We start from the raw sequence: 25,381 nt of genomic DNA, 5'->3' as shown, positions 1-25,381 counted from the left end.
CCATTTCGGATCACGCTCCACATTGGGTGGACTTAGAGATAGGGGAGGAAACAGAAGGGCGCCCACCCTGGAGAATGGACATGGGACTAATGGCAGATGAGGGGGTGTGTCTAAGGGTGAGGGGGTGCATTGAAAAGTACTTGGAACTCAATGACAATGGGGAGGTCCAGGTGGGAGTGGTCTGGGAGGCGCTGAAGGCAGTGGTTAGAGGGGAGCTGATATCAATAAGGGCACATAAAGGAAAGCAGGAGAGTAGGGAACGGGAGCGGTTGCTGCAAGAACTTCTGAGGGTGGACAGGCAATATGCGGAGGCACCGGAGGAGGGACTGTACAGGGAAAGGCAAAGGCTACACGTAGAATTTGACTTGCTGACAACGGGTACTGCAGAGGCACAGTGGAGGAAGGCACAGGGTGTACAGTACGAATATGGGGAGAAGGCGAGCAGGTTGCTGGCTCACCAATTGAGGAAAAGGGGAGCAGCGAGGGAAATAGGGGGAGTGAGGGATGAGGAAGGAGAGATGGAGCCGGGAGCGGAGAGAGTGAATGGAGTGTTCAAGGCATTTTATAAAAAATTATACGAAGCTCAACCCCCGGATGGGAGGGAGAGAATGATGGGATTTCTGGACCGGCTGGAATTTCCCAAGGTGGAGGAGCAGGAAAGGGTGGGACTGGGAGCACAGATTGAAATAGAGGAAGTAGTGAAAGGAATTAGGAGCATGCAGGCGGGGAAGGCTCCGGGACCGGATGGATTCCCAGTTGAATTTTACAGGAAATATGTGGACTTGCTCGCCCCACTACTGATGAGGACCTTTAATGAGGCAAAGGAAAGGGGACAGCTGCCCCCGACTATGTCTGAGGCAACGATATCGCTTCTCCTAAAGAAGGAAAAGGACCCGCTGCAATGCGGGTCCTATAGACCTATTTCCCTCCTAAATGTAGACGCTAAGATTCTGGCCAAGGTAATGGCAATGAGGATAGAGGATTGTGTCCCGAGGGTGGTCCATGAGGACCAAACTGGGTTTGTGAAGGGGAGACAGCTGAATACGAATATACGGAGGCTGCTAGGGGTAATGATGATGCCCCCACCAGAGGGGGAAGCGGAGATAGTGGTGGCGATGGATGCCGAGAAAGCATTTGATAGAGTGGAGTGGGATTATTTGTGGGAGGTGCTGAGGAGATTTGGTTTTGGAGATGAGTATGTTGGATGGGTGCAGCTGTTGTATAGGGCCCCAGTGGCGAGTGTGGTCACGAATGGACGGGGATCTGCATACTTTCGGCTCCATAGAGGGACAAGGCAGGGATGCCCTTTGTCCCCATTACTGTTTGCACTGGCGATTGAGCCCCTGGCAATAGCATTGAGGGGTTCCAAGAAGTGGAGGGGAGTACTTAGAGGAGGAGAAGAACACCGGGTATCTCTGTATGCGGATGATTTGTTGTTATATGTAGCGGACCCGGCGGAGGGGATGCCAGAGATAATGCGGACACTTCGGGAGTTTGGAGAATTCTCAGGATATAAACTGAACATGGGGAAAAGTGAGTTGTTTGTGGTGCATCCAGGGGAGCAGAGCAGAGAAATAGAGGACTTTCGTTACTTGGGGATCCAGATAGCCAAGAATTGGGGTACATTGCATAGGTTAAATTTAACGCGATTGGTGGAACAAATGGAGGTGGGCTTCAAGAGATGGGACATGGTATCTCTGTCACTGGCAGGGAGGGTGCAGGCAGTTAAAATGGTAGTCCTCCCGAGATTCCCCTTTGTGTTTCAGTGCCTCCCGGTGGTGATCACGAAGGCTTTTTTCAAAAGGATTGAAAAGAGTATCATGAGTTTTGTGTGGGCCGGGAAGACCCCGAGAGTGAGGAAGGGATTCTTACAGCGTAGTAGGGATAGGGGGGGGCTGGCACTACCGAGCCTAAGTGAGTACTACTGGGCCGCCAATATCTCAATGGTGAGTAAGTGGATGGGGGAAGAGGAGGGCGCGGCGTGGAAGAGATTGGAGAGGGCATCCTGTAGGGGGACTAGCCTACAAGCTATGGTGACGGCCCCATTGCCGTTCTCACCGAAGAAATACACCACAAGCCCGGTGGTGGTGGCGACTTTGAAAATTTGGGGACAGTGGAGACGGCACAGGGGAAAGACGGGAGCCTTGGTGGGGTCCCCGATAAGAAACAACCATAGGTTTGCCCCGGGGAGAATGGATGGGGGATTTGGAATATGGCAAAGAGCAGGAGTAACGCAACTGAAAGATCTGTTTGTGGATGGGAAGTTTGCAAGTCTGGGAGCGCTGACCGAGAAATATGGGTTGCCCCAAGGGAATGCATTCCGGTATATGCAACTGAGGGCTTTTGCGAGGCAGCAGGTGAGGGAATTCCCGCAGCTCCCGACGCATGAGGTGCAGGACAGAGTAATCTCAAAGACATGGGTGGGGGACGGTAAGGTGTCAGATATATATAGGGAAATGAGGGACGAGGGGGAGATTATGGTAGATGAGCTGAAAGGGAAATGGGAAGAGCTGGGGGAGGAGATTGAGGAGGGGCTGTGGGCGGATGCCCTAAGTAGAATAAACTCATCGTCCTCATGTGCCAGGCTAAGCCTGATTCAATTTAAGGTGTTACACAGGGCGCATATGACTGGAGCACGGCTCAGTAAATTTTTTGGGGTAGAGGTGCGAGATGCTCGAGAAGCCCGGCGAATCACACCCACATGTTCTGGTCATGTCCGGCACTACAGGGGTTCGGGGTGGGGGTGACAAAGGTGCTTTCGAAAGTAGTGGGGGCCCAGGTCGAACCAAGCTGGGGGTTGGCTATATTTGGGGTTGCACAAGAGCCGGGAGTGCAGGAGGCGAGAGAGGCCGATGTTTTGGCCTTTGCGTCCCTAGTAGCCCGGCGCAGGATACTGTTGATGTGGAAGGAAGCCAAGCCCCCGGGGGTGGAGACCTGGATAAATGACATGGCAGGGTTTATAAAGCTGGAACGGATTAAGTTCGTCCTAAGGGGATCGGCTCAAGGGTTCACCAGGCGGTGGCCACCGTTCGTCGAATACCTCACAGAAAGATAGAGGGAATGGAAAAGAAGAAGGCAGCAGCAGCAGCCCAGGGGGGAGGGGGGGGGGGGGGGGGAGACACGACCAGAAGGACTCTCAGGGTTGTTAATATATATGTATAATATGTATAGGTCGTTGCTATAAATAATTGTATATTGGATTGTTAAACCATATTTTTGGAGAGTGTTTATCTGAGACAAGGCAGTTGCCATTTAGTTTTAGTTATATATTATTTATTCTTTGTTTATAAAACAGGTCATTGTTATTTCTACTGTTATATTATTGTGTAAAGGATACACAATGTACTGTGATGGTTGACCAAAAATTTTCAATAAAATATTCTTTAAAAAAAAAGAGGAAAAAGGAGACTTATGTAAGGCTGAGGAAACAAGGTTCAGACAGGGCATTGGAGGGATACAAGATAGCCAGGAGGGAACTGAAGAAAGGGATTAGGAGAGCTAAGAGAGGGCATGAACAATCTTTGGCGGGTAGGATCAAGGAAAGCCCCAAGGCCTTTTACACATATGTGAGAAATATGAGAATGACTAGAGCGAGGGTAGGTCCGATCAAGGACAGTAGCGGGAGATTGTGTATGGGGTCTGAAGAGATAGGAGAGGTCTTGAACGAGTACTTTTCTTCTGTATTTACAAATGAGAGGGGCGATATTGTTGGAGAGGACAGTGTGAAACAGACTGGTAAGCTCGAAGAAATACTTGTTAGGAAGGAAGATGTGTTGGGCATTTTGAAAAACTTGAGGATAGACAAGTCCCCCGGGCCTGACGGGATATATCCAAGGATTCTATGGGAAGCAAGAGATGAAATTGCAGAGCCGTTGGCAATGATCTTTTCGTCCTCACTGTCAACAGGGGTGGTACCAGGGGATAGGAGAGTGGCGAATGTCGTGCCCCTGTTCAAAAAAGGGACTAGGGATAACCCTGGGAATTACAGGCCAGTTAGTCTTACTTCGGTGGTAGGCAAAGTAATGGAAAGGGTACTGAAGGATAGGATTTCTGAGCATCTGGAAAGACACTGCTTGATTAGGGATAGTCAGCACGGATGTGTGAGGGGTAGGTCTTGCCTTACAAATCTTATTGAATTCTTTGAGGAGGTGACCAAGCATGTGGATGAAGGTAAAGCAGTGGATGTAATGTACATGGATTTTAGTAAGGCATTTGATAAGATTCCCCATGGTAGGCTTCTGCAGAAAGTAAGGAGGCATGGGATAGTGGGAAATTGGATAACGAACTGGCTAACCGATAGAAGTCAGAGTGTGGTGATGGATGGCAAATATTCAGCCTGGATCCCAGTTACCAGTGGCATACCGCAGGGATCAGTGGCAGATGGAGTTTAACCCTGAAAAGTGTGAGGTTGTCCATTTTGGAAGGACAAATATGAATGCGGAATACAGGGTTAACGGTAGAGTTCTTGGCAATGTGGAGGAGCAGAGATATCTTGGGGTCTATGTTCATACATCTTTGAAAGTTGCCAATCAAGTGGATAGAGCTGTGAAGAAGGCCTATGGTGTGCTCGCGTTCATTAACAGAGGGACTGAATTTAAGAGCCGTGAGGTGATGATGCAGCTGTACAAAACTTTGGTAAGGCCACATTTGGAGTACTGTGTACAGTTCTGGTCACCTCATTTTAGGAAGGATGTGGAAGCTTTGGAAAAGGTGCAAAGAAGATTTACCAGGATGTTACCTGGAATGGAGAGTAGGTCTTACGATGAAAGGTTGAGGGTGCTCGGCCTTTTTTCATTAGAACGGAGAAGGATGAGGGGCGACTTGATAGAGGTTTATAAGATGATCAGGGGAATAGATAGAGTAGACAGTCGGAGACTTTTTCCCCGGGTGGAACAAACCATTACAAGGGGACATAAATTTAAGGTGAAAGGTGGAAGATATAGGAGGGATATCAGAGGTAGGTTCTTTACCCAGAGAGTAGTGGGGGCATGGAATGCACTGCCTGTGGAAGTAGTTGAGTCGGTAACATTAGGGACCTTCAAACAGCTATTGGATAGGTACATGGATTACGGTAAAATTATATAGTGTAGATTTATTTGTTCTTAAGGGGTCCCAGGTTCGATTCCGGCTTGGGTCACTGTCTGTGCGGAGTCTGCACGTCCTCCCAGTGTCTGCGTGGGTTGCCTCCGGGTGCTCCGGTTTCCTCCCACAGTCCAAAAATGTGCAGGGTAGGTGGATTGGCCATGATAAATTGCCCTTAGTATCCAAAATTGCCCTTGGTGTTGGGTGGAGGTGTTGACCTTGGGTAGGGTGCTCTTTCCAAGAGCCGGTGCAGACTCAATGGGCCGAATGGCCTCCTTCTGCACTGTAAATTCAATGATAATCTATGATTAATCTAGGATAAAGGTTCGGCACAACATCGTGGGCCGAAGGGCCTGTTCTGTGCTGTATGTTCTATGTTCTATGTACCATTGGCTGGGGACTAATGACTATCCCACAATCCTGTGGGAGTATGAGCTTCCCCAATGAGGGGGGGGCGGAGAAACCACTAGTAAACTCCTAGTATAAATAAAGCTGGCCAGTTCAGGAACTAGCAGGAAGGAGTATGTAGCAAGGGAAGTTACTGCTACTGTTGATAATGGTATAGTGTAGGTTAGATGGCTTTTGTTTCGGTGCAACATCGTGGGCCGAAGGGCCTGTACTGCGCTGTATTGTTCTATGTTCTATGTTCTATGTTCTATGTTATGTATATATGTTATAGTAAATAAATGTTATTACTTTGTATCCTTAAAACTCGTGCTGGATTCTTCGTGGCCCTTACAAAAGATATAAAATTAAATATCAATTAACGCAATAGTGAGAAAAGATTTTCGCTCCGATAACGTGGAATCTCTATGGGTAGAGCCGAGAAAACCCGGGGCAAAAAATGTTAGCGGGGGTCACAGAGAGACCCCAAACTGTAGTGTTGAAGTTGGGAATGGCATTAAACAGGAAATTAGAGACTCATACAATAAAGCAACATCTGTAATTAGGGGTTACAGGCATGTAGATTGGGTAAATTAAATTAGTAACAATACTGTAAAGGAGGAATCCCTGGAGTGTATACGGGATGGTTTTCTGGACCAATACGATGAGGAACGAAGTACAGAACAGGCCATCCTAGAATGGGTAATATGTAATGAGAACTGAATTTTTGCCAATTAGTTGAGATCTCTTGGGAATGGGCGACCATAATATGATAGAAACCAAAGGTGTTTTGACAATATATTAATCGTAAACGGTTAAAGAAAAAGTGGGACCTATCAGAGATGAAGGAGGGAATTTGTATGTATTAATAATAATCTTCATTAGTTTCACAAGTAGGCTTACATTAATACTGCAATGAAGTTACTAAGAAAATACCCTAGTCGCCACGTGCCGGCGCCTGTTCGGGTACACTTGAGGGAGAATTCAGAATGTCCAATTCACCTAAAAACACATCTTTCGGGACTTGTGGGAGGAAACCGGAATACCCGGAGGAAACCCACACAGGCACAGAGAGAATGTGGAGACTCCGCACAAACAGTGACCCAAGCCGGGAATCAAACCCGGGTCCCGTGAAGCAACGTTGCTAACCACTGTGCTACAATGCAGGTGCAAAGGCTGTGTGAAGGTTTCTAAATGAATATTTATGTCTCCGTGGTTACAAAGAAAATGTATGATACAGATATAGTAGTCCAGGAGGAACAGAGATACTGAATGGGATAATCATAGAGAGAGAAGTACTCAAAGGGTTGGAGTTCTTGAAAGTTGTAAGTCACCAGGGCCAGTTGGATTGTTTCTGAGGCTACGGAAGGTCATTGAGTAGATAGCAGAATCTCTGAGGATAATTTTCCTCACTATGTACAGGGGAGGTACTATAGGGCTGGAAAAATGCAAACGTGGTTCCATTATTAAAAAGTGATCAAACTAAATGCCAAACAATTAGTCAATCTTACGTTGAGTAAAGCATTCCAAGGGTCTATGGCTCACTAAAGATTAGTTAGAAACAAGATATCCCACCAGCAAGATGACCAGAGGTCGTGCAGTGAATCCGCTATAGCCTGCATCACAGACCGATTTGTGTAGTTGGACCTCAGGTTTACCACTCAAGGATTTAGTGTTGGTTCGTAGAACATTCTTTTTAAACCACGCTACAAATTATCTGGCAATTTTCCGATCTTGATAAGCTTAAGTGGCATTCTGTAAACAGTGATCGGTTGTCCAACTCGTGTCTCATTGTAAGTCATCACTTTTTGTATTCCTGAGCTGCTGCTTGGCATTTACCTCAGGATTAGTTTAAATTCTCATCCATCTCAAGCTGCTGATACTAATATCCACTCGCTCATTATTCATCCACCAATGAGGTATAAGCACAAAACACTGCGACCTTTTCTAAATCCCCTGGTGTAGAGTTCAAGCAGAACAATCTAGCAAATATCATCAGCTGCGTAAGACTGACTTCCTATGAGAACCTGTGATCTTCTGCGTTAAAAACTCTAGTGTCCACTCGTAACTGCCACAACAGCAACAAGTGAGAAGCCTGGGAGGGAAGCGCAGGTCCAAGTATAACATCTGCCATCTTGGCTGTTTCAGTATGTGTTCTAGAGAGAATGTACACAAAGAGTGCAAAAAACTCCTTACCAATCATCTTTCAGAACACACTGCTCTGTGCCACTGTTGGTGCCAGTGCCCGTTTGGCTCGCCGTAATTGTCAAGTGTTTCTCTGGATCACCACTGGCGCCGAGGACTTCATTCACCCTCACCACCTGGTATCGGCCTTGGCAAACTGATGCCTCGTCACCGAAACATTTCTTACTGATGGTGGAAATAATGAGAAAGACAATTATGCACAATTTTAATTACACTCTCACCCAATTCTACAACCTGTCATCATTCTGGATCAGAAATCAGGGGGCATCTCTCTGAATGACCTACTGGGTAACTACATCACACAGTGGATCACAGACATAAAAGGCCACAATTACCCAGGTTCAGCCCCACATTGTGATGAATAAGGCTACTTCAAGAGCTCTGAGCTAACACATCAAAGTTCCCAGTCCATTGACATCAGTTAGAAAGGGATGTATGGCTAAACCTGTGGCAACATAAGAGTCTCAGCAGCTCCTCCAAAATTGAATACCTTCAAAAACAGGACGAGAAAATCCATCAGAGAAGCTTAACCTCAGCAAACATCAATATCAAGCACCAGCATCAGTCTAACTTCACAAATTACAGATTATCAAGTCATTATCACATTGCTGTTTGTGGCAGCTTTGTGCACAAACTACCTGCTGCCTTTCCTGCAATGATTACATGTCAGTGGCTGTGCAGCCCCTTGGGATGTAGGGAGGTTCTGACAGGTGCTACATAAATGCAAGTCTTTTTGTCTTGTTTCATGTGGCAAAGGGATCCTGATTGGGCAGTAAATAATGTATTGGGTCCCTGGCCATGTACAGAATAGATTGATTCTTTTAAAATTTAGAGTACCCTATTCTTTTTTTCCCCCAATTAAGAGGCAATTTAGTGCAGCCAATCCACCTACCCGGGTCCTTGGAGCCGTGGGGCAGCAGTGTTAACCACTGCATCACCATGCCGCCCCGTGCAGTATAGATCAATGACAAGTACTTATAAAGGAAAAAGAGGAAGTAAAGTAACTGGAGCGTGTGTCTGGGGCTTAAAAATGGAAAATGAGGAAGTGGAGGAAGCATTGAACAGATATCTGTGTCTATGTGCATTGTAGAAATCCTAGAAATAAACAGGTGGAAGGAAAGGAAGAATTAAAACAATCACCTTTGAATGGGTACTGAGAAAACTGTTAGAACTAAAAGTTGGCCTGCATCCTCATGTCTTAAAAGAGGCTAAGATAGTAGATGCAATTGGTTATAATCTTCCAAATTTCTATAGATTCAAGCAAGGTCCCATCAGATTGGAAAATAGTGAAGCAAAATACTCTACTCAAGAAAGGAAGGAGAAGGCAGCACGGTGGTACAGTGGTTAGCACTGCAGTCTCACAGCACCGAGGTTCCCGGTTCGATCCCGGCTCTAGGTTACTGTTCGTGTGGAGTTTGCACAGTCTCCCCGTATTTACGTGGGTTTCGCCCCCACGACAAAGATGTGCAAGGTAGGTAGATTGGCCACGCTAAATTGCCCTTTAATTTGAAAAAACGAATTGGGTACTCTAAATTTGATTTTTTTTTAAATAAAAGGAGCGAGATAGAAAGCAGGAAAGCACATACCAGTTAGCCTAACATCGGTCATGGGGAAAATGCTGGACCTATAACAGCAGAGCACTTAGAAATCATACTGTGATCAGGTGGAGTCAAATGGTTTTGTGAAAGGGAAATAATGTTTGATTAATTTACTCGAGTTCTTTCAGAACTATCAAACAATGTTAATAAAGTGGAACCTGTAGATGGGGTGTACTTGCATTATCAAAAATCATTTGATCAAGTGACACATCAAGGTTACTACACAAACGAAGAGCTCATGGTGCAGGGGATAACATATTTGGACATAGGAAGAGTATGCCATTCAGCACCTCGAGCCTGACCCGTCATTTGAATGAGATCACAGCTGATCTGTAATCATGGGGTTTGTTTGTCATGCATTTTTGGGAGTTGGTTGCTGTTGAACATTAAGGGAGGGTTTGTTTTGTTGTTTGCTTTTTGTTTTGGACTAGTTTTTAAATTGTGAGTCGATATTTCAGGTTGCATATTGGTGGGGTCGTTTTGCTGTTGTTTCTGTTTTTTGTTTGTATGGTGAAAATGAGGCGAATAAAGAGATTTTTAAAAAATATACAGGGTCAACTCCACATTCGCATGTGCCCAGTTGAGCTTAATTCAGTTCAAAGAGCTACACACCTTACCAAGGCGAGGATGAGCACGTTTTTCCCGGAATGTTGAGAATAGATACAACCGCTGTTCACTTGCCCCCGCAGATCACATGCATGTTTTGGTCCTGCCCAGACTCGCCAGCTTCTGGGCTTCCTATTTTAATACTATGTTTATGGGCGAGGCGTTTTTAGAACCCCTAAATGTATCATGGAGTTCAAACAACCTCTCCCTTTAATGTATTTGTTGCTTTTCCGAGCACACGGCTTTTTCCCTAGGTGTGGGATTACAATTATGGGCACGTGGGTTTTTAAACACAAAACACTCTTTATTCCATGAACTCAACTTAACATCTTAAATAAACATTGGATCTCTTAACACCCCTTACTTCAAAGATAACTCAGAAAATATTGCAACAGTAAATAATTCCTTAAAATGTTCCTTCAAACTTCCAAGAGACTTAACACCTTTAAACAGTATCACGTCAGGTTAAAGCATATATATGTTTTCTGTAGAATGGCAGAGATATATTAGCTTGGTTGATTTCAGCTCCAGCACCTTGTTTTTATCCTGCAGCTCTCTGGACACAGACACACTACCTGCTTTCTCCAACTGCAAAACTAAAGTGCAAAACTTGCAGCTCTCTGGAAACACAGACACACACTGCTTTTTAAACTGCAACTAAAAACCTGCAAAATGGCTGACCTCAGCTGAGCTCCACCCACTCTCTGACATCACTGCTTTCTTAAAGGTACATTGCTTAAACATCCAGTTCTTAAAGGCACTCTCGCATGACAACTATGTCTAATATTCTCCGACTGGAATTACAGCCATGCCCGCTGGTGACCATATTTGGGGTTTCGGACTCGCTGGCAGTTCACTCTGGGGTAGAGGTGGACATGATCGCTTTTGCCTCATTGATAGTCTGGAGGCTGATACTGCTTGGTTGGAGGTATCCCACTCTGCTGAATGCCTCTGGCTAGTATGGAGAATTAATGTCCTTTTTGCATTTGGAGAAAATTAAATTTACCATCAGGCGTTCTGTTGAAAGATTTTACCTGAGATGGCAACCATGTTTCAAAGATCTAGACACCATCAGCTGTTCAGAATTTTGGCAATAGAGTTTAAGTTGTTTGCCTTTTCCTTTATTTGCAATAATTCTGGTCTTGCTCTGGACCTGTTTTGCATTGCTTATATTGCTTTTGTTATTTGTATTAAAAAAAACATTGAAAAAGCTAAAAAAAAAAAATACATTTTAAAAAACATGGACCGAAGTGGAGGTAAGGAAGCCATAGCTTCCAGGTTCCAACAAAAAAAAAAAAATGAGAAACAACCTCCAGGAGGAAGCAGAGGGATTGGGCCCAATCCCACCTCTAAAATGTAGTCTCAAAACAGTAATACACTGAGATTGAGCCGCCTGAAAAGGAGAAATTTTGTGGTAGTTGGGAAGAGATCCTGCAGGCGAGTCCCATGGAAAGAGTGGGAGCCCTCAATGTGGGGGGCTGATAGATCTACCTTTTTAGTAAAGAATCTACCTTTTATTAGATAACAAATTAAAGGCCCAGATTTAAAATGGCTTCTTGAAATAGTTTGTTAAAATACCCACATTTCAAACAAGACAGAGAGAGATGCTGTTTCCCATGAGAACCATTAAGAAAAGGTGACTAGACAGACAAGGACACATTTGGCCAAGTCAAAGATTTTGGGCAACAGAAACTGTTTTCATGACAATGGATAAGATTCATAAGAAAGGACGCATTTCATCACCTCATGTTAAAATTTGACAGACAGATGTTGAGGTCGAATTGAATTAACTGTGCAATAACTTGAACCCAATCACAGCCAGGAAGGGGAGAGACATTAGTGACAACAATAATCTTTTAAAAATACGTGCCGGTTTGAACAATCCATTCTGGAATCACTTACTTTAATCTCTGAAGCTACATTTCTGCACTTTCGCTTGGAACAGCTATTTTGTTTTATTTTCAACTTTCTGTTTCGTATATTCAACAAGAAGAAATATCAAGAGCTGTAATTTGTATTGAATTCAACTCAGTACTCGGTATTTGCTTGGACAAAACAAACTCTAAAAAGACTCTGTATTTGCTTGGAAACTGACCTCTGACAAGAGACATCTACAAACCTAAATGAATAAAGACTTCATACATTAAGCTCTGTTTCATAATCTGACGAGTAGTGTACATCGTGCAGCGACATAGAAGATACACTAACCAAAGTTCAGATCTAATAGAGGCCAAGAAGATGCTGCTGAACCATCCTCTGGGACAGGCCATGCCCTGATCCAAACATTAAACTGGACATGGAATTAATAGAAATCAACTAACATTATCACACGTTAGGGGAAAAATGTTCAATACATACTTCAATATAAGCGTACAGGTAACAAGTGTCTAATGCTGCTATGTGGTATTAACTAGAAACATTACAGCACAGATCATTCAGCACATTTTGTCCATGCCAGCCCTCGGACACCCAGGTGCCTTTCTAATCCCACCTTCCTGCAACCAGTCCAAAGCCCTATAGCTTACAGCTCAAGGTGCAGATCCAGTTACTTTTTAAAAAGAGTTTAGGGTCTGCCTCCGCTGCCAACTCGGGCAGCAAATTTCAGACTCCCACTGCCCTCTGCGTAAAAACATTCTTCCCCATGTCCCCTCTCCACATTCTGCCACTTATCTTGAATCTTTGTCCCCTGGTTCTAGGGGACATCTCTACCAAGGGAAAAATGTTTATCCTGTCCACTATCTCTTCCCCTCAATTTTGTGCACCTCAATTAAGTCACTCCTCAGCCTTTTGTTCCAAGGAACATAACCCCAACCAATCAAAACTCTCCTCGTAGCTACACTTCTCTAGCCCTGGCACCATTCTTGTAAACCTCTTCTGCATTCTTTCTAGAGCAATAATCTGTAATTTAACAATCTTTATTATTGTCACAAGTAGGCTTACATTAACACTGCAATGAAGTTCCTGTGAAAATTACATCCTTCCTGTAATGGTGACGAGGACTGCACACAATACTCCAGTTGTGGCCTCCGTGTTTTATACATTCCAACATTATATCCTTACTTGTATATTCTAGATCTCTTGCCAATGAAGGAGAGCATTCCATATATACTTTTGTTACAACCTGGTCTACTTGAACTGCTGCCTTTAGGGACCTGTGCACTTGTACACCAAGATCTCTCACTTCATCTACCCCACTTAGTATATTCCCATTTATGGTGTACTCCCTTTAACTGTTTGACCTCCTTAAATGCACAACCTCCCTGTGTTAAATTTCATCTGCCACTTCACCGCCCCCTCCACTAATCCATCTATATCATTCTGGAGATTGTAGCTATCCTCTACACTGCCCACCACTCATCTAATCTTTGTGTCATCTGCAAATTTCCCAATTGTGCGCCCGACATTCACATCCAAATCTTTAGTATATAACACAAACAGCAAGGGTCCCAACACCGAGCCCCACCGAACACCACTTTCTGAAGTCTAAATGTGCATGGTGATCATTAGAAGACATCCGTATATTTAGCTGCACTGAGTCAACAACGCTGGATATTCTAAAACCTTTGAAAAGTGCTTAAATGAAACTGAATATTAAAAAATCCTGTGTTGCTGATCCATTTTGATGGAAATGCATATTCACAATTAGCAGTTCTTCAACTGGATGTTATCAGAACCAAAACAAAACAAATATAAAGGTCACACCAATAGTAAGTATAGCAAGCTTTATAATGACTGTGGGGAACTACGAACAATAGAATTAAATATTTCTCAAATCACTCTTTATAGAAAGAAATATCTACAATCGAAAGAAATAGAAAGAAATATCTACAAATACAAAACAGACAAGAAAAATAAAGAGTGAGTTGAGTGGCAAATCTGAAGAGAAATCTACAAAATTATCTGAATCTTTTAACATTTGGCCTCTGCATGATTGGTTAGATCCAAGGCTTTTCTCCATGCTATTTTGACAACATCTAGAAAAGGGAAAGAGAGACATGGACTGCAATGGTGGAGCAGGAATCAATGATGCCACCCTTCCTGCACAGATAAAACTAACCATAAAACCAATAACACACCAACTAAATGCAAGAGCTGCCCAAGTCTGCAAATAGAAACAAATATTAATGGATGCAAATAAATTGATTCAGGAACTGTATCATATAATAAGCATTTTGAAATTGTACCAGCTTGAATCTGTTAAATGGGTATATGGAGGGAGCTATTCACAATTGATAGACAAATTAGTAGGAATATTAATGGAGAAATTGTTAGCAAAGAGTAGAAAGGAACCAAGGGCTGAAGAGTGGAAATGGAAGAATCAGTTTAACAGCGAGTGTTGACAAAACGGCTAGGAACCGGAACCATGGCAGGGTTAGCAGTAGCAGACAGAATAGATACAGTGGTAACGATGAGCATATTAAAGAATTACTGGCAAACAGGAATCAACAAGGAGGGGGGTGATAATCTGAGGGAGCATCAGACATTGTCTTCTGAAGAATTGGTGCAATAGCTGGGCAAGAGCTGGAGTAAAATATAGGCAGATCATTATCAGACTGACCAGAGACACAGTGTGTAAACGTGGCATTTGTAATGCATGTGATAAAAAAAACACTGCGCAACACAACGGAAGCCCTCATCATGAAGAAATGAGAAAAACGATTCAAAGGAACTGCCGATACAACAATTTTCTACCCAACCCCACCCAAGATGACAGCAGGGCTCTGATATTATAATCGATGGTATGGGCACTATGCTTTGTAACAAAGAATGGAAGTCAACCTTGAAAAGTGTAACAGCTGGTCTATCAGTGAGTGAAGAACCTGGGTCCTCAGTGCCGTGAGGCACTGTGCCACCGTGCCACACGCCCTGGGGAGTTAATGTCCTTTTGCAGCCTGCAGAGATAATTTGTTTTTCAGTTTGGAGAGATGAGGTCATTGCTGGGTGGAGCCCAGGAAGGCAGAGAGTTTGGAGAAGCTTTGAGAGAGAGGAGCAGAGTTCTGATCTGCCAGACTCTGAATCCACAATTCTTGCCAAGTAGGATAGTTTAAAAAAAGTAAAGTAATTATATTTTAAAGGACAGCAGTATTGTCAGAAGACAAGGAAGAGGCTGAAACAATCTAATTGAAGCAGCTATTTGAAGATATTAAGCCAGAGTCTGAAAGGGTTCCAACCGGAGCCAGGTCTGTTTTATAAAGCAAATATTACTCTATGCCCTGCTAATTTTAAGATGGATTAAGAGCTGTACATTTCTTTTCTTGTTGCTTAATAGGAAATTGTATAGTTGTGTTAAGAGTTCATTGTAATTGTTCTTTTCAGGTGTGAAGTTAAAAGTTTAATATAGTATTCATAAGAGAGTTTTGCTTTAGAAATACCCCAAAGTCCTGTTTTTACATGCAATCATTCCTGGAGCGAATCCTTTTTTCCCCCAGTCCTAAACTAAACTAAACGGAAATATTGGGGTTTCAGTTCTGTATCTAGCCACTGTTGGGGTCTGACCTAGGATCCTAATGGGTATTATAATTCTTCTTATCACGGAGTGGGGCGGCATGGTAGCACGGTTGTTTAGCACTGTTGCTTCACAGCTCCAGGGTCCCAGGTTCGATTCCAGGCTTGGGTCACTGTCTGTGCAGAGTCTGCACGTTCTCCACGGGTCTGCGTGCGTTTCCTCCGGGTGTTCCGGTTTCCTCCCACAGTCCAAAGATGTTCAGGTTAGATGGATTGGCCATGTTAAATTGCCCTTGGGTGTCCAAAAAAGGTTAGGTGGGGTTACTGGGTTATGGGGATAGGGTGGAGGTGGGGGCTTAATTAGGGTGCCCTTCGTTTATGGGCCGAATGGCCTCCTTCTGCATTGTAAATTCTATGAGTGTTCAAAGTCAAAAATTCAATGAACTGGAACCCCGGATAAGCATATCATACAGATGCTCCAGAATGTCAACGGGATTGAGGAAGATATTTTTTTCTTCTTATACATTTAGTGTACCCAATTCATTTTTTCCAATTAAAGGGCAATTTGGCGTAGTCAATCCGCCTACCCTGCACATCTTTGGGTTGTGGGGGGCAAAACCCACACAGACACGGGGGCAATGTGCAAACTCCACACGGACAATGACCCAGAGCCGGGATCAAACCTGGGAACTTGACGCAGTGAGGCAGCAGTGCTAACCACTGTGCCACCATGCTGCCCGGGATTGAGGGAGATATTGATTGTCGATTTCGGCGGGAGAGGAGGAGCTGGTTTGTCAATTTCAGCGGGGGCAGTGCGGAAGTGATTGCTGGGAGGTAAGTCTGTGCTTTAAAACCACTTGTCTTTGCAGGGGCAGGCCAGTCGATTTCGGCGGGAGAGAAGGAGCTGGTTTGTCAATTTCAGCGGGGGCAGTGCGGAAGTGATTGCTGGGAGGTAAGTCTGTGCTTTAAAAACACTTAGCTGGTCCCGTTTTCGGTCCCTCTTTTCTGTTTTTAAAAATATTTTAGTATTTAAGGCGGGAACAGGAAGTTCGACCCGCGGACCTCTGGGAAGACCCTCACCAATAAATTCTGGTGGAGAGGATTATAATTTAGAGGGATATCTAAGCCAGAGATCGGAGAGTACTATATTTAGCTTTCGCATTTCTATTAGAAATCTAGTGCTAGGAAACAGATAGTCAACAGTAACTTTGAAATTAAAAAAATATATATATTAAAAAAAAAATTTTTTTTTTTTTTTTAATTTTAATTTTAATTTTAATTAATTGACGCAATGTCAGTTAGAGGGGTGCTGTGCTCTGACTGTGAGATGTGGCAGGTCCGGGAGGCTTCCAGCGTCCCGGATGGCTTCATCTGCAGAAAGTGCACCCAACTGGAGCTCCTCACAGACCGCATGGTTCGGTTGGAGCGGCAATTGGATGCACTTAGGAGCATGCAGGTGGCGGAAAGCGTCATAGATCGCAGTTATGTAGATGTGGTCACACCCAAGGTGCAGGCAGAGAAATGGGCGACCACCAGAAAGGGCAGGCAGTCAGTGCAGGAATCCCTTGTGGTTGTCCCCCTCTCGAACAGATATACCCCTTTGGATACTGTCGGGGGGATAGCCTATCGGGGAAAACAGCAGCAGCCAGAGCAGTGGCACCACGGCTGGTTCTGATGTTCAGAAGGGAGGGTCAAAGCGCAGAAGAGTAATAGTAATAGGGGACTCTATAGTCAGGTGGCACAGGTAGGCGCTTCTGTGGACGTGAAAGAGACTCCAGGATGGCATGTTGCCTCCCTGGTGCCAAGGTCCAGGATGTCTCCGAACGGGTAGAGGGCATCCTGAAGGGGGAGGGCGCAGAGGTCGTTGTACATATTGGTACTAACGACATAGGCAGGAAGGGGCATGAGGTCCTGCAGCAGGAGTTCAGGGAGCTAGGCAGAAAGTTAAAAGACAGGACCTCGAGGGTTATAATCTCGGGATTACTCCCTGTGCCACGTGCCAGTGAGGCTAGAAATAGGAAGATAGAGCAGCTAAACACGTGGCTAAACAGCTGGTGTAGGAGGGAGGGTTTCCATTATCTGGACCACTGGGAGCTCTTCCGGGGCAGGTGTGACCTGTATAAGAAGGACAAGTTGCATCTAAACCGGAGAGGCATAAATATCCTGGCCGCGAAGTTTGCTAGTGTCACACGGGAGGGTTTAAACTAGTATGGCAGGGGGGTGGGCACGGGAGCAATAGGTCAGAAGGTGAGAGCATTGAGGGAGAACTAGGGAATAGGGACAGTGTGGCTCTGAGGCAGAGCAGACAGGGAGAAGTTGCTGAACACAGCCGGTCTGGTGGCCTGAAGTGCGTATGTTTTAATGCAAGAACTATTACGGGTAAGGCAGATGAACTTAGAGCTTGGATTAGTACTTGGAACTATGATATTGTTGCCATTACAGAGACCTGGTTGAGGGAAGGGCAGGATTGGCAGCTAAACGTTCCAGGATTTAGATGTTTCAGGCGGGATAGAGGGGGATGTAAAAGGGGAGGCGGAGTTGCGCTACTGGTTCGGGAGAATATCACAGCTGTACTGCGAGAGGACACCTCAGAGGGCAGTGAGGCTATATGGGTAGAGATCAGGAATAAGAAGGGTGCAGTCACAATGTTGGGGGTATACTACAGGCCTCCCAACAGCCAGCGGGAGATAGAGGAGCAGATAGGTAGACAGATTTTGGAAAAGAGTAAAAACAACAGGGTTGTGGTGATGGGAGACTTCAACTTCCCCAATATTGACTGGGACTCACTTAGTGCCAGGGGCTTAGACGGGGCGGAGTTTGTAAGGAGCATCCAGGAGGGCTTCTTAAAACAATATGTAGACAGTCCAACTAGGGAAGGGGCGGTACTGGACCTGGTATTGGGGAATGAGCCCGGCCAGGTGGTAGATGTTTCGGATGGGGAGCATTTCGGTAACAGTGACCACAATTCAGTAAGTTTTAAAGTACTGGTTGTCAAGGATAAGAGTGGTCCTAGGATGAATGTGCTAAATTGGGGGAAGGCTAATTATAACAATATTAGGCGGGAACTGAAGAACATAGATTGGGGGCGGATGTTTGAGGGCAAATCAACATCTGACATGTGGGAGGCTTTCAAGTGGCAGTTGAAAGGAATTCAGGACCGGCATGTTCCTGTGAGGAAGAAGGATAAATACGGCAATTTTCGGGAACCTTGGATGACGAGAGATATTGTAGGCCTCGTCAAAAAGAAAAAGGAGGCATTTGTCAGGGCTAAAAGGCTGGGAACAGACGAAGCCTGCGTGGAATATAAGGAAAGTAGGAAGGAACTTAAGCAAGGAGTCAGGAGGGCTAGAAGGGGTCACGAAAAGTCATTGGCAAATAGGGTTAAGGAAAATCCCAAGGCTTTTTACACGTACATAAAAAGCAAAAGGGTAGCCAGGGAAAGGGTTGGCCCACTGAAGGATAGGCAAGGGAATCTATGTGTGGAGCCAGAGGAAATGGGCGAGGTACTAAATGAATACTTTGCATCAGTATTCACCAAAGAGAAGAAATTGGTAGATGTTGAGTCTGGAGAAGGGTGTGTAGATAGCCTGGGTCACATTGAGATCCAAAAAGAAGAGGTGTTGGGTGTCTTAAAAAATATTAAGGTAGATATGTCCCCAGGGCCTGATGGGATCTACCCCAGAATACTGAAGGAGGCTGGAGAGGAAATTGCTGAGGCCTTGACGGAAATCTTTGGATCCTCGCTGTCTTCGGGGGATGTCCCGGAGGACTGGAGAATAGCCAATCTTGTTCCTCTGTTTAAGAAGGGTAGCAAGGATAATCCCGGGAACTACAGGCCGGTGAGCCTTACTTCAGTGGTAGGGAAATTACTGGAGAGAATTCTTCGAGACAGGATCTACTCCCATTTGGAAGCAAATGGACGTATTAGTGAGAGGCAGCACCGTTTTGTGAAGGGGAGGTCGTGTCTCACTAACTTGATAGAGTTTTTCGAGGAGGTCACTAAGATGATTGATGCAGGTAGGGCAGTGGATGTTGTCTATATGGACTTCAGTAAGGCCTTTGACAAGGTCCCTCATGGTAGACTAGTACAAAAGGTGAAGTCACACGGGATCAGGGGTGAGCTGGCAAGGTGGATACAGAACTGGCTAGGCCATAGAAGGCAGAGAGTAGCAATGGAGGGATGCTTTTCCAATTGGAGGGCTGTGACCAGTGGTGTTCCACAGGGATCAGTGCTGGGACCTTTGCTCTTTGTAGTATATATAAATGATTTGGAGGAAAATGTAACTAATCTGATTAGTAAGTTTGCAGACGACACAAAGGTTGGTGGAATTGCGGATAGCGATGAGGACTGTCGGAGGATACAGCAGGATTTAGATTGTTTGGAGACTTGGGCGGAGAGATGGCAGATGGAGTTTAATCCGGACAAATGTGAGGTAATGCATTTTGGAAGGTCTAATGCAGGTAGGGAATATACGGTGAATGGTAGAACCCTCAAGAGTATTGAAAGTCAGAGAGATCTGGGAGTACAGGTCCACAGGTCACTGAAAGGGGCAACACAGGTGGAGAAGGTAGTCAAGAAGGCATACGGCATGCTTGCCTTCATTGGCCGGGGCATTGAGTATAAGAATTGGCAAGTCATGTTGCAGCTGTATAGAACCTTAGTTAGGCCACACTTGGAGTATAGTGTTCAATTCTGGTCGCCACACTACCAGAAGGATGTGGAGGCTTTAGAGAAGGTGCAGAAGAGATTTACCAGAATGTTGCCTGGTATGGAGGGCATTAGCTATGAGGAGCGGTTGAATAAACTCGGTTTGTTCTCACTGGAACGAAGGAGGTTGAGGGGCGACCTGAAAGAGGTCTACAAAATTATGAGGGGCATAGACAGAGTGGATAGTCAGAGGCTTTTCCCCAGGGTAGAGGGGTCAATTACTAGGGGGCATAGGTTTAAGGTGAGAGGGGCAAGGTTTAGAGTAGATGTACGAGGCAAGTTTTTTTACGCAGAGAGTAGTGGGTGCTTGGAACTCGCTACTGGAGGAGGTGGTGGAAGCAGGGACGATAGTGACATTTAAGGGGCATCTTGACAAATACATGAATAGGATGGGAATAGAGGGATAGGGACCCAGGAAGTGTAGAAAATTGTAGTTTAGTCGGGCAGCATGGTCGGCACGGGCTTGGAGGGCCGTAGGGCCTGTTCCTGTGCTGTACATTTCTTTGTTCTTTGTTCTTTATTAAAAATGAGAGAAGATCCAGAATGACAAGAGGTGGCTATGATGTAGAATTACATTGATGGGATGTCAGATGAGATTGATGACAGTTACACTGGCCAGTGCAATATACTGTACTGAAAACATGAGGCAAAATAAGGAGATAGGGAATTGAAATGAAGCCAGGATTATTGACGCAAAGTGTACAAAATGGTATTCAGAGGCAGACAACTGATAAGTAGGGAATATCTGTTTCTTTAAAATAAATTTAGAGTACACTTTTTTTTCCCAAATGGAGGAGCAATTTAGCGTGCCCAATTTACCTACCCTGCACATCTTTTTGGATTGTGGGGGTGAGAGCCACGCAGATACGGGGAGAATGTTCAAACTCCACACGGACAGCGACCCGGAGCCAGGATCGAACCCCAGTCCTCAGCGCCATGATCCAGCATTGCCATGCTATGTTGAGAGAGTTTCAGATTAGTTAGCAACCGTGTTTGAAATTCGAGCAAGGCCTTGATCTGACACAACTAAATCTGTACCATAAGTTAAGCGAGGACCATATATGAGCTGTACCTGAAGGAACCTGGCTTCTCTGCTGCATTACTGAAACTCTTCGATTCTCGTCGGTCATCTGACTGTTTCGTGAGCTGGGTTTTATTTGATGTACTGAAGTGTGATTTAGCCTGAGAAGACGGAGTCTTTACATCTCCTGTCACAGCACCTCCTTTATTCTCCCCACATTCAGCATGTGGCTCTTCACACTCTGAATCAATACAACTGGGTTTACTGCTTCCGTCACATTGGTCATACCCCACAATGGTGTCTGGGGTTTTCACAGGCTCCACTTCTCTTGTTGCCTTTAAGCAGGTTTCATCCGTTGGCACTGTGGACTGAACATGATTCCAGTCTCCAACTCCATTACTGCAGTTGTTGTATTTACTCTTAGCTATCTGAACAAACACTGAATCACAGCTTTCATTCTGCGAATTTGTAAACAGTTTATCTATTCTCTTAAAGGGATTTCTTAACAAAGCTGTGGATGTGGGCAATTGTAGGCGCCCAAGCTTGTTCCTTGCAGTCACAGAGAGCTTAGCCCCTTTAGATAAACAGTTTGGAGAAGAAGGCGACTTCAAAATACGACTTCCACTTGGTCTTATCTTCCCATTTTCCAGTTTTCCATTCACAGCTTTCTTCACAAAGTTGCACTGCTGAGGTTCAGGAGAGAACTGGTTAATAGACATCAGGCATTCCTGCAGAAGATGATCAGAAGAGCTATGTGTGCTCTGAAACCTGGGCCCACCTACTTCCTTCAACGGGACTGACTTCCACTTCTTTGACCTTGGCACGTCATCAGAGCTAGCTGCAGATCTCTTCCCAAACAGTCTTACCGGACAAAGGTTTTCACAATCATGCAATGAATCTTGTCTCTTAACCTTGGCAGTAACACTGTATCCTTGAACTGGTTTCATATTTTTGGCATTCTCAGTGTTCGAGAAAAGCTGAACTTTAACTCCGGTACGTTCCTTTAATTGGTTAAACTTGGGGCGACAAATGTGAGAGGTGGGAGTAGTCACCTGACTGGCTACCAGCAACTTGGACTGTGATGCAATTTCACTGGCTGGTGTTTCAGGAACAATTAAAATGTCTGCGATAGGCACTGGAGTTATGGGAACCACAACATCGTCCGGTTTCTTCAGAGCGGATTCAATCCAATCCTCTTCATCATCACTGCTTTCCAACAGACTGATAGTCACTGGGCTGATGCTGCAACTCCACTTTGATTCACCTGTTCTGCGACCAAGTCCTTTCTCTGTAAAAGGTTTCTTCTCCAACAACGATGAAGACTATAGTTCAAAGAGAGAAAAAGTAATTTTCCATATTTTAGTTGAAAGTAATTCAAGCATCCAGTGACAAAATATAATAAAATGCATCATACACATTCGGGGTATTCGAGTCCCCCCGCCCCGAGACCCCCCCGCCCCGAGTCCCCCCCCCCTCCTCTCCCCCTGAAGGCGCCCCCCCTCTCCCCCTGAAGGCCTCCCCACCCTCCTCTCCCCCTGAAGGCCCCCCCACCCTCCTCTCCCCCTGAAGGCCCCCCCACCCTCCTCTCCCCCTGAAGGCCCCCCCACCCTCCTCTCCCCCTGAAGGTCCCCCCACCCTCCTCTCCCCCTGAAGGCCCCCCCACCCTCCTCTCCCCCTGAAGGCCCCCCCACCCTCCTCTCCCCCTGAAGGCCCCCCCACCCTCCTCTCCCCCTGAAGGCCCCCCCAACCTCCTCTCCCCCTGAAGGCCCCCCCACCCTCCTCTCCCCCTGAAGGCCCCCCCACCCTCCTCTCCCCCTGAAGGCCCATCCACCCTCCCCTCCCCCTGAAGGCCCTTCCCCATCCCCTGAAGGCCCTTCTCCTGAGGGCCTCTGCCCCCACCCTCCTCTCTCGCTGAAGGCCCCCCCCACCCTCCTCTCCCCCTGAAGGCCCCCCCCACCCTCCTCTCCCCCTGAAGGCCCCTCCCCATCCCATGACACCCTTCTCCTGAGGGCCCCTGCCCCCACCCTCCTCTCCCCCTGAAGGCCCCCCCCACCCTCCTCTCCCCCTGAAGGCCCCCCGACCCTCCTCTCCCCCTGAAGGCCCCTCCCCATCCCCATCCCATGACACCCTTCTCCTGAGGGCCTCTGCCCCCACCCTCCTCTCTTGCTGAAGGCCCCCCCACCCTCCTCTCTAGCTGAAGGCCCCCCCCACCCTCCTCTCCCCCTGAAGGCCCCCCCACCCTCCTCTCCCCCTGAAGACCCCTCCACCCTCCTCTCCCCGTGAAGGCCCCCCCCACCCTCCTCTCCCCCTGAAGGCCCCCCCACCCTCCTCTCCCCTTGAAGGCCCCTCCCCATCCCCATCCCATGACACCCTTCTCCTGAGGGCCTCTGCCCCCACCCTCCTCTCTTGCTGAAGGCCCCCCCCACCCTCCTCTCCCCCTGAAGGCCCCCCACACCCTCCTCTCCCCCTGAAGGCTCCCCCCACCCTCCTCGCCCCCTGAAGGCCCCCCCACCCTCCTCTCCCCCTGAAGGCCCCCCCACCCTTCTCTCCCCCTGAAGGCCCATCCACCCTCCCCTCCCCCTGAAGGCCCTTCCCCATCCCCTGAAGCCCCTTCTCCTGAGGGCCTCTGCCCCCACCCTCCTCTCTCGCTGAAGGCCCCCCCCACCCTCCTCTCCCCCTGAAGGCCCCCCCCACCCTCCTCTCCCCCTGAAGGCCCCTCCCCATCCCATGATACCCTTCTCCTGAGGGCCCCTGCCCCCACCCTCCTCTCCCCCTGAAGGCCCCCCCACCCTCCTCTCCCTCTGAAGGCCCCCCCCACCCTCCTCTCCCTCTGAAGGCCCCCCCCACCATCCTCTCCCTCTGAAGGCAGCCCCCACCCTCCTCTCCCCCTGAAGGCCCCCCACCCTCCTCTCCCCCTGAAGCCCCCCCCACCCTCCTCTCCCACTGAAGGCCCCCCCACCCTCCTCTCCCCGACGCCCCCCCCCACCCTCCTCTCCCCCTGAAGGCCCCCCCCCCACCCTCCTCTCCCCCTGAAGGCCCCCCCCACCCTCCTCTCCCCCTGAAGGCCCCCCCCCCACCCTCCTCTCCCCTTGAAGGCTCCCCCCACCCTCCTCGCCCCCTGAAGGCCCCCCCCACCCTCCTCTCCCCCTGAAGGTCCCCCCACCCTCCTCTCCCCCTGAAGGCCCCTCCCCATCCCATCACACCCTTCTCCTGAGGGCCTCTGCACCCCCCTCCTCTCTTGCTGAAGGCCCCGCCCACCCTCCTCTCTTGCTGAAGGCCCCCCCCCACCCTCCTCTCCCCCTGAAGGCCCTCCCACCCTCCTCTCCCCCTGAAGACCCCCCCACCCTCCTCTCCCCCTGAAGACCCCCCCACCCTCCTCTCCCCCTGAAGGCCCCCCCCACCCTCTTCTCCCCCTGAAGGCCCCCCCCACCCTCCTCTCCCCCTGAAGGCCCCCCCCACCCTCCTCTCCCCCTGAAGGCCCCCCCACCCCCTCTCCCCCTGAAGGCCCCCCTCACCCTCCTCTCCCCCTGAAGGCCCCCCTCACCCTCCTCTCCCCCTGAAGGCCCACCCCACCCTCCTCTCCCCCTGAAGGCCCACCCCACCCTCCTCTCCCCCTGAAGGCCCACCCCACCCTCCTCTCCCCCTGAAGGCCCCCCCACCTTCCTCTCCCTCTGAAGGCCCCCCCCACCTTCCTCTCCCCCTGAAGGCCCCCCCCACCCTCCTCTCCCCCTGAAGGCCCCCCCCCACCCTCCTCTCCGCCTGAAGGCCCCCCCCACCCTCCTCTCCCCCTGAAGGCCCCCCCCACCCTCCTCTCCCCCTGAAGGCCCCCCCCACCCTCCTCTCCCCCTGAAGGCCCCCCCCCACCCTCCTCTCCCCCTGAAGGCCCCCCCCCCACCCTCCCCTCCCCCTGAAGGCCCTTCCCCATCCCCTGAAGGCCCTTCTCCTGAGGGCCTCTGCCCCCACCCTCCTCTCTCGCTGAAGGCCCCCCCACCCTCCTCTCCCCCTGAAGGCCCCCCCACCCTCCTCTCCCCCTGAAGGCCCCCCCACCCTCCTCTCCCCCTGAAGGCCCCCCCACCCTCCTCTCCCCCTGGAGGCCCCTCCCCATCCCATGACACCCTTCTCCTGAGGGCCCCTGCCCCCACCCTCCTCTCCCCCTGAAGGCCCCCCCACCCTCCTCTCCCTCTGAAGGCCCCCCCCACCCTCCTCTCCCTCTGAAGGCCCCCCCCACCCTCCTCTCCCCCTGAAGGCCCCCCGACCCTCCTCTCCCCCTGAAGGCCCCCCGACCCTCCTCTCCCCCTGAAGGCCCCCCGACCCTCCTCTCCCCCTGAAGGC

General features: G+C 48.0%; 1 protein-coding gene across 2 annotated transcripts in view; it reads right to left on the bottom strand.

The window, feature by feature from the left end:
• The window catches only part of dna2 (DNA replication helicase/nuclease 2), a 180,869-nt gene that overhangs the window by 140,643 nt on the left and 14,845 nt on the right, over positions 1-25,381 (bottom strand). For both annotated transcript variants that reach the window (XM_072478779.1, XM_072478780.1), the window contains exons 2-3: positions 21,101-22,371; positions 7,663-7,836 (exon numbers count right to left, since the gene is read on the bottom strand). In XM_072478779.1, the coding sequence (XP_072334880.1) occupies positions 7,663-7,836; positions 21,101-22,371 (1,445 nt within the window). The remainder of the gene's footprint in view (positions 1-7,662; positions 7,837-21,100; positions 22,372-25,381) is intronic.

Source organism: Scyliorhinus torazame, chromosome 16 (genome assembly GCF_047496885.1).
Source record: "Scyliorhinus torazame isolate Kashiwa2021f chromosome 16, sScyTor2.1, whole genome shotgun sequence".
Classification (NCBI taxonomy): Eukaryota; Metazoa; Chordata; class Chondrichthyes; order Carcharhiniformes; family Scyliorhinidae; genus Scyliorhinus; species Scyliorhinus torazame.
The sequence above is the reverse complement of the archived record's forward strand: the minus strand, read 5'-3'. Positions and strand labels throughout refer to the sequence as shown.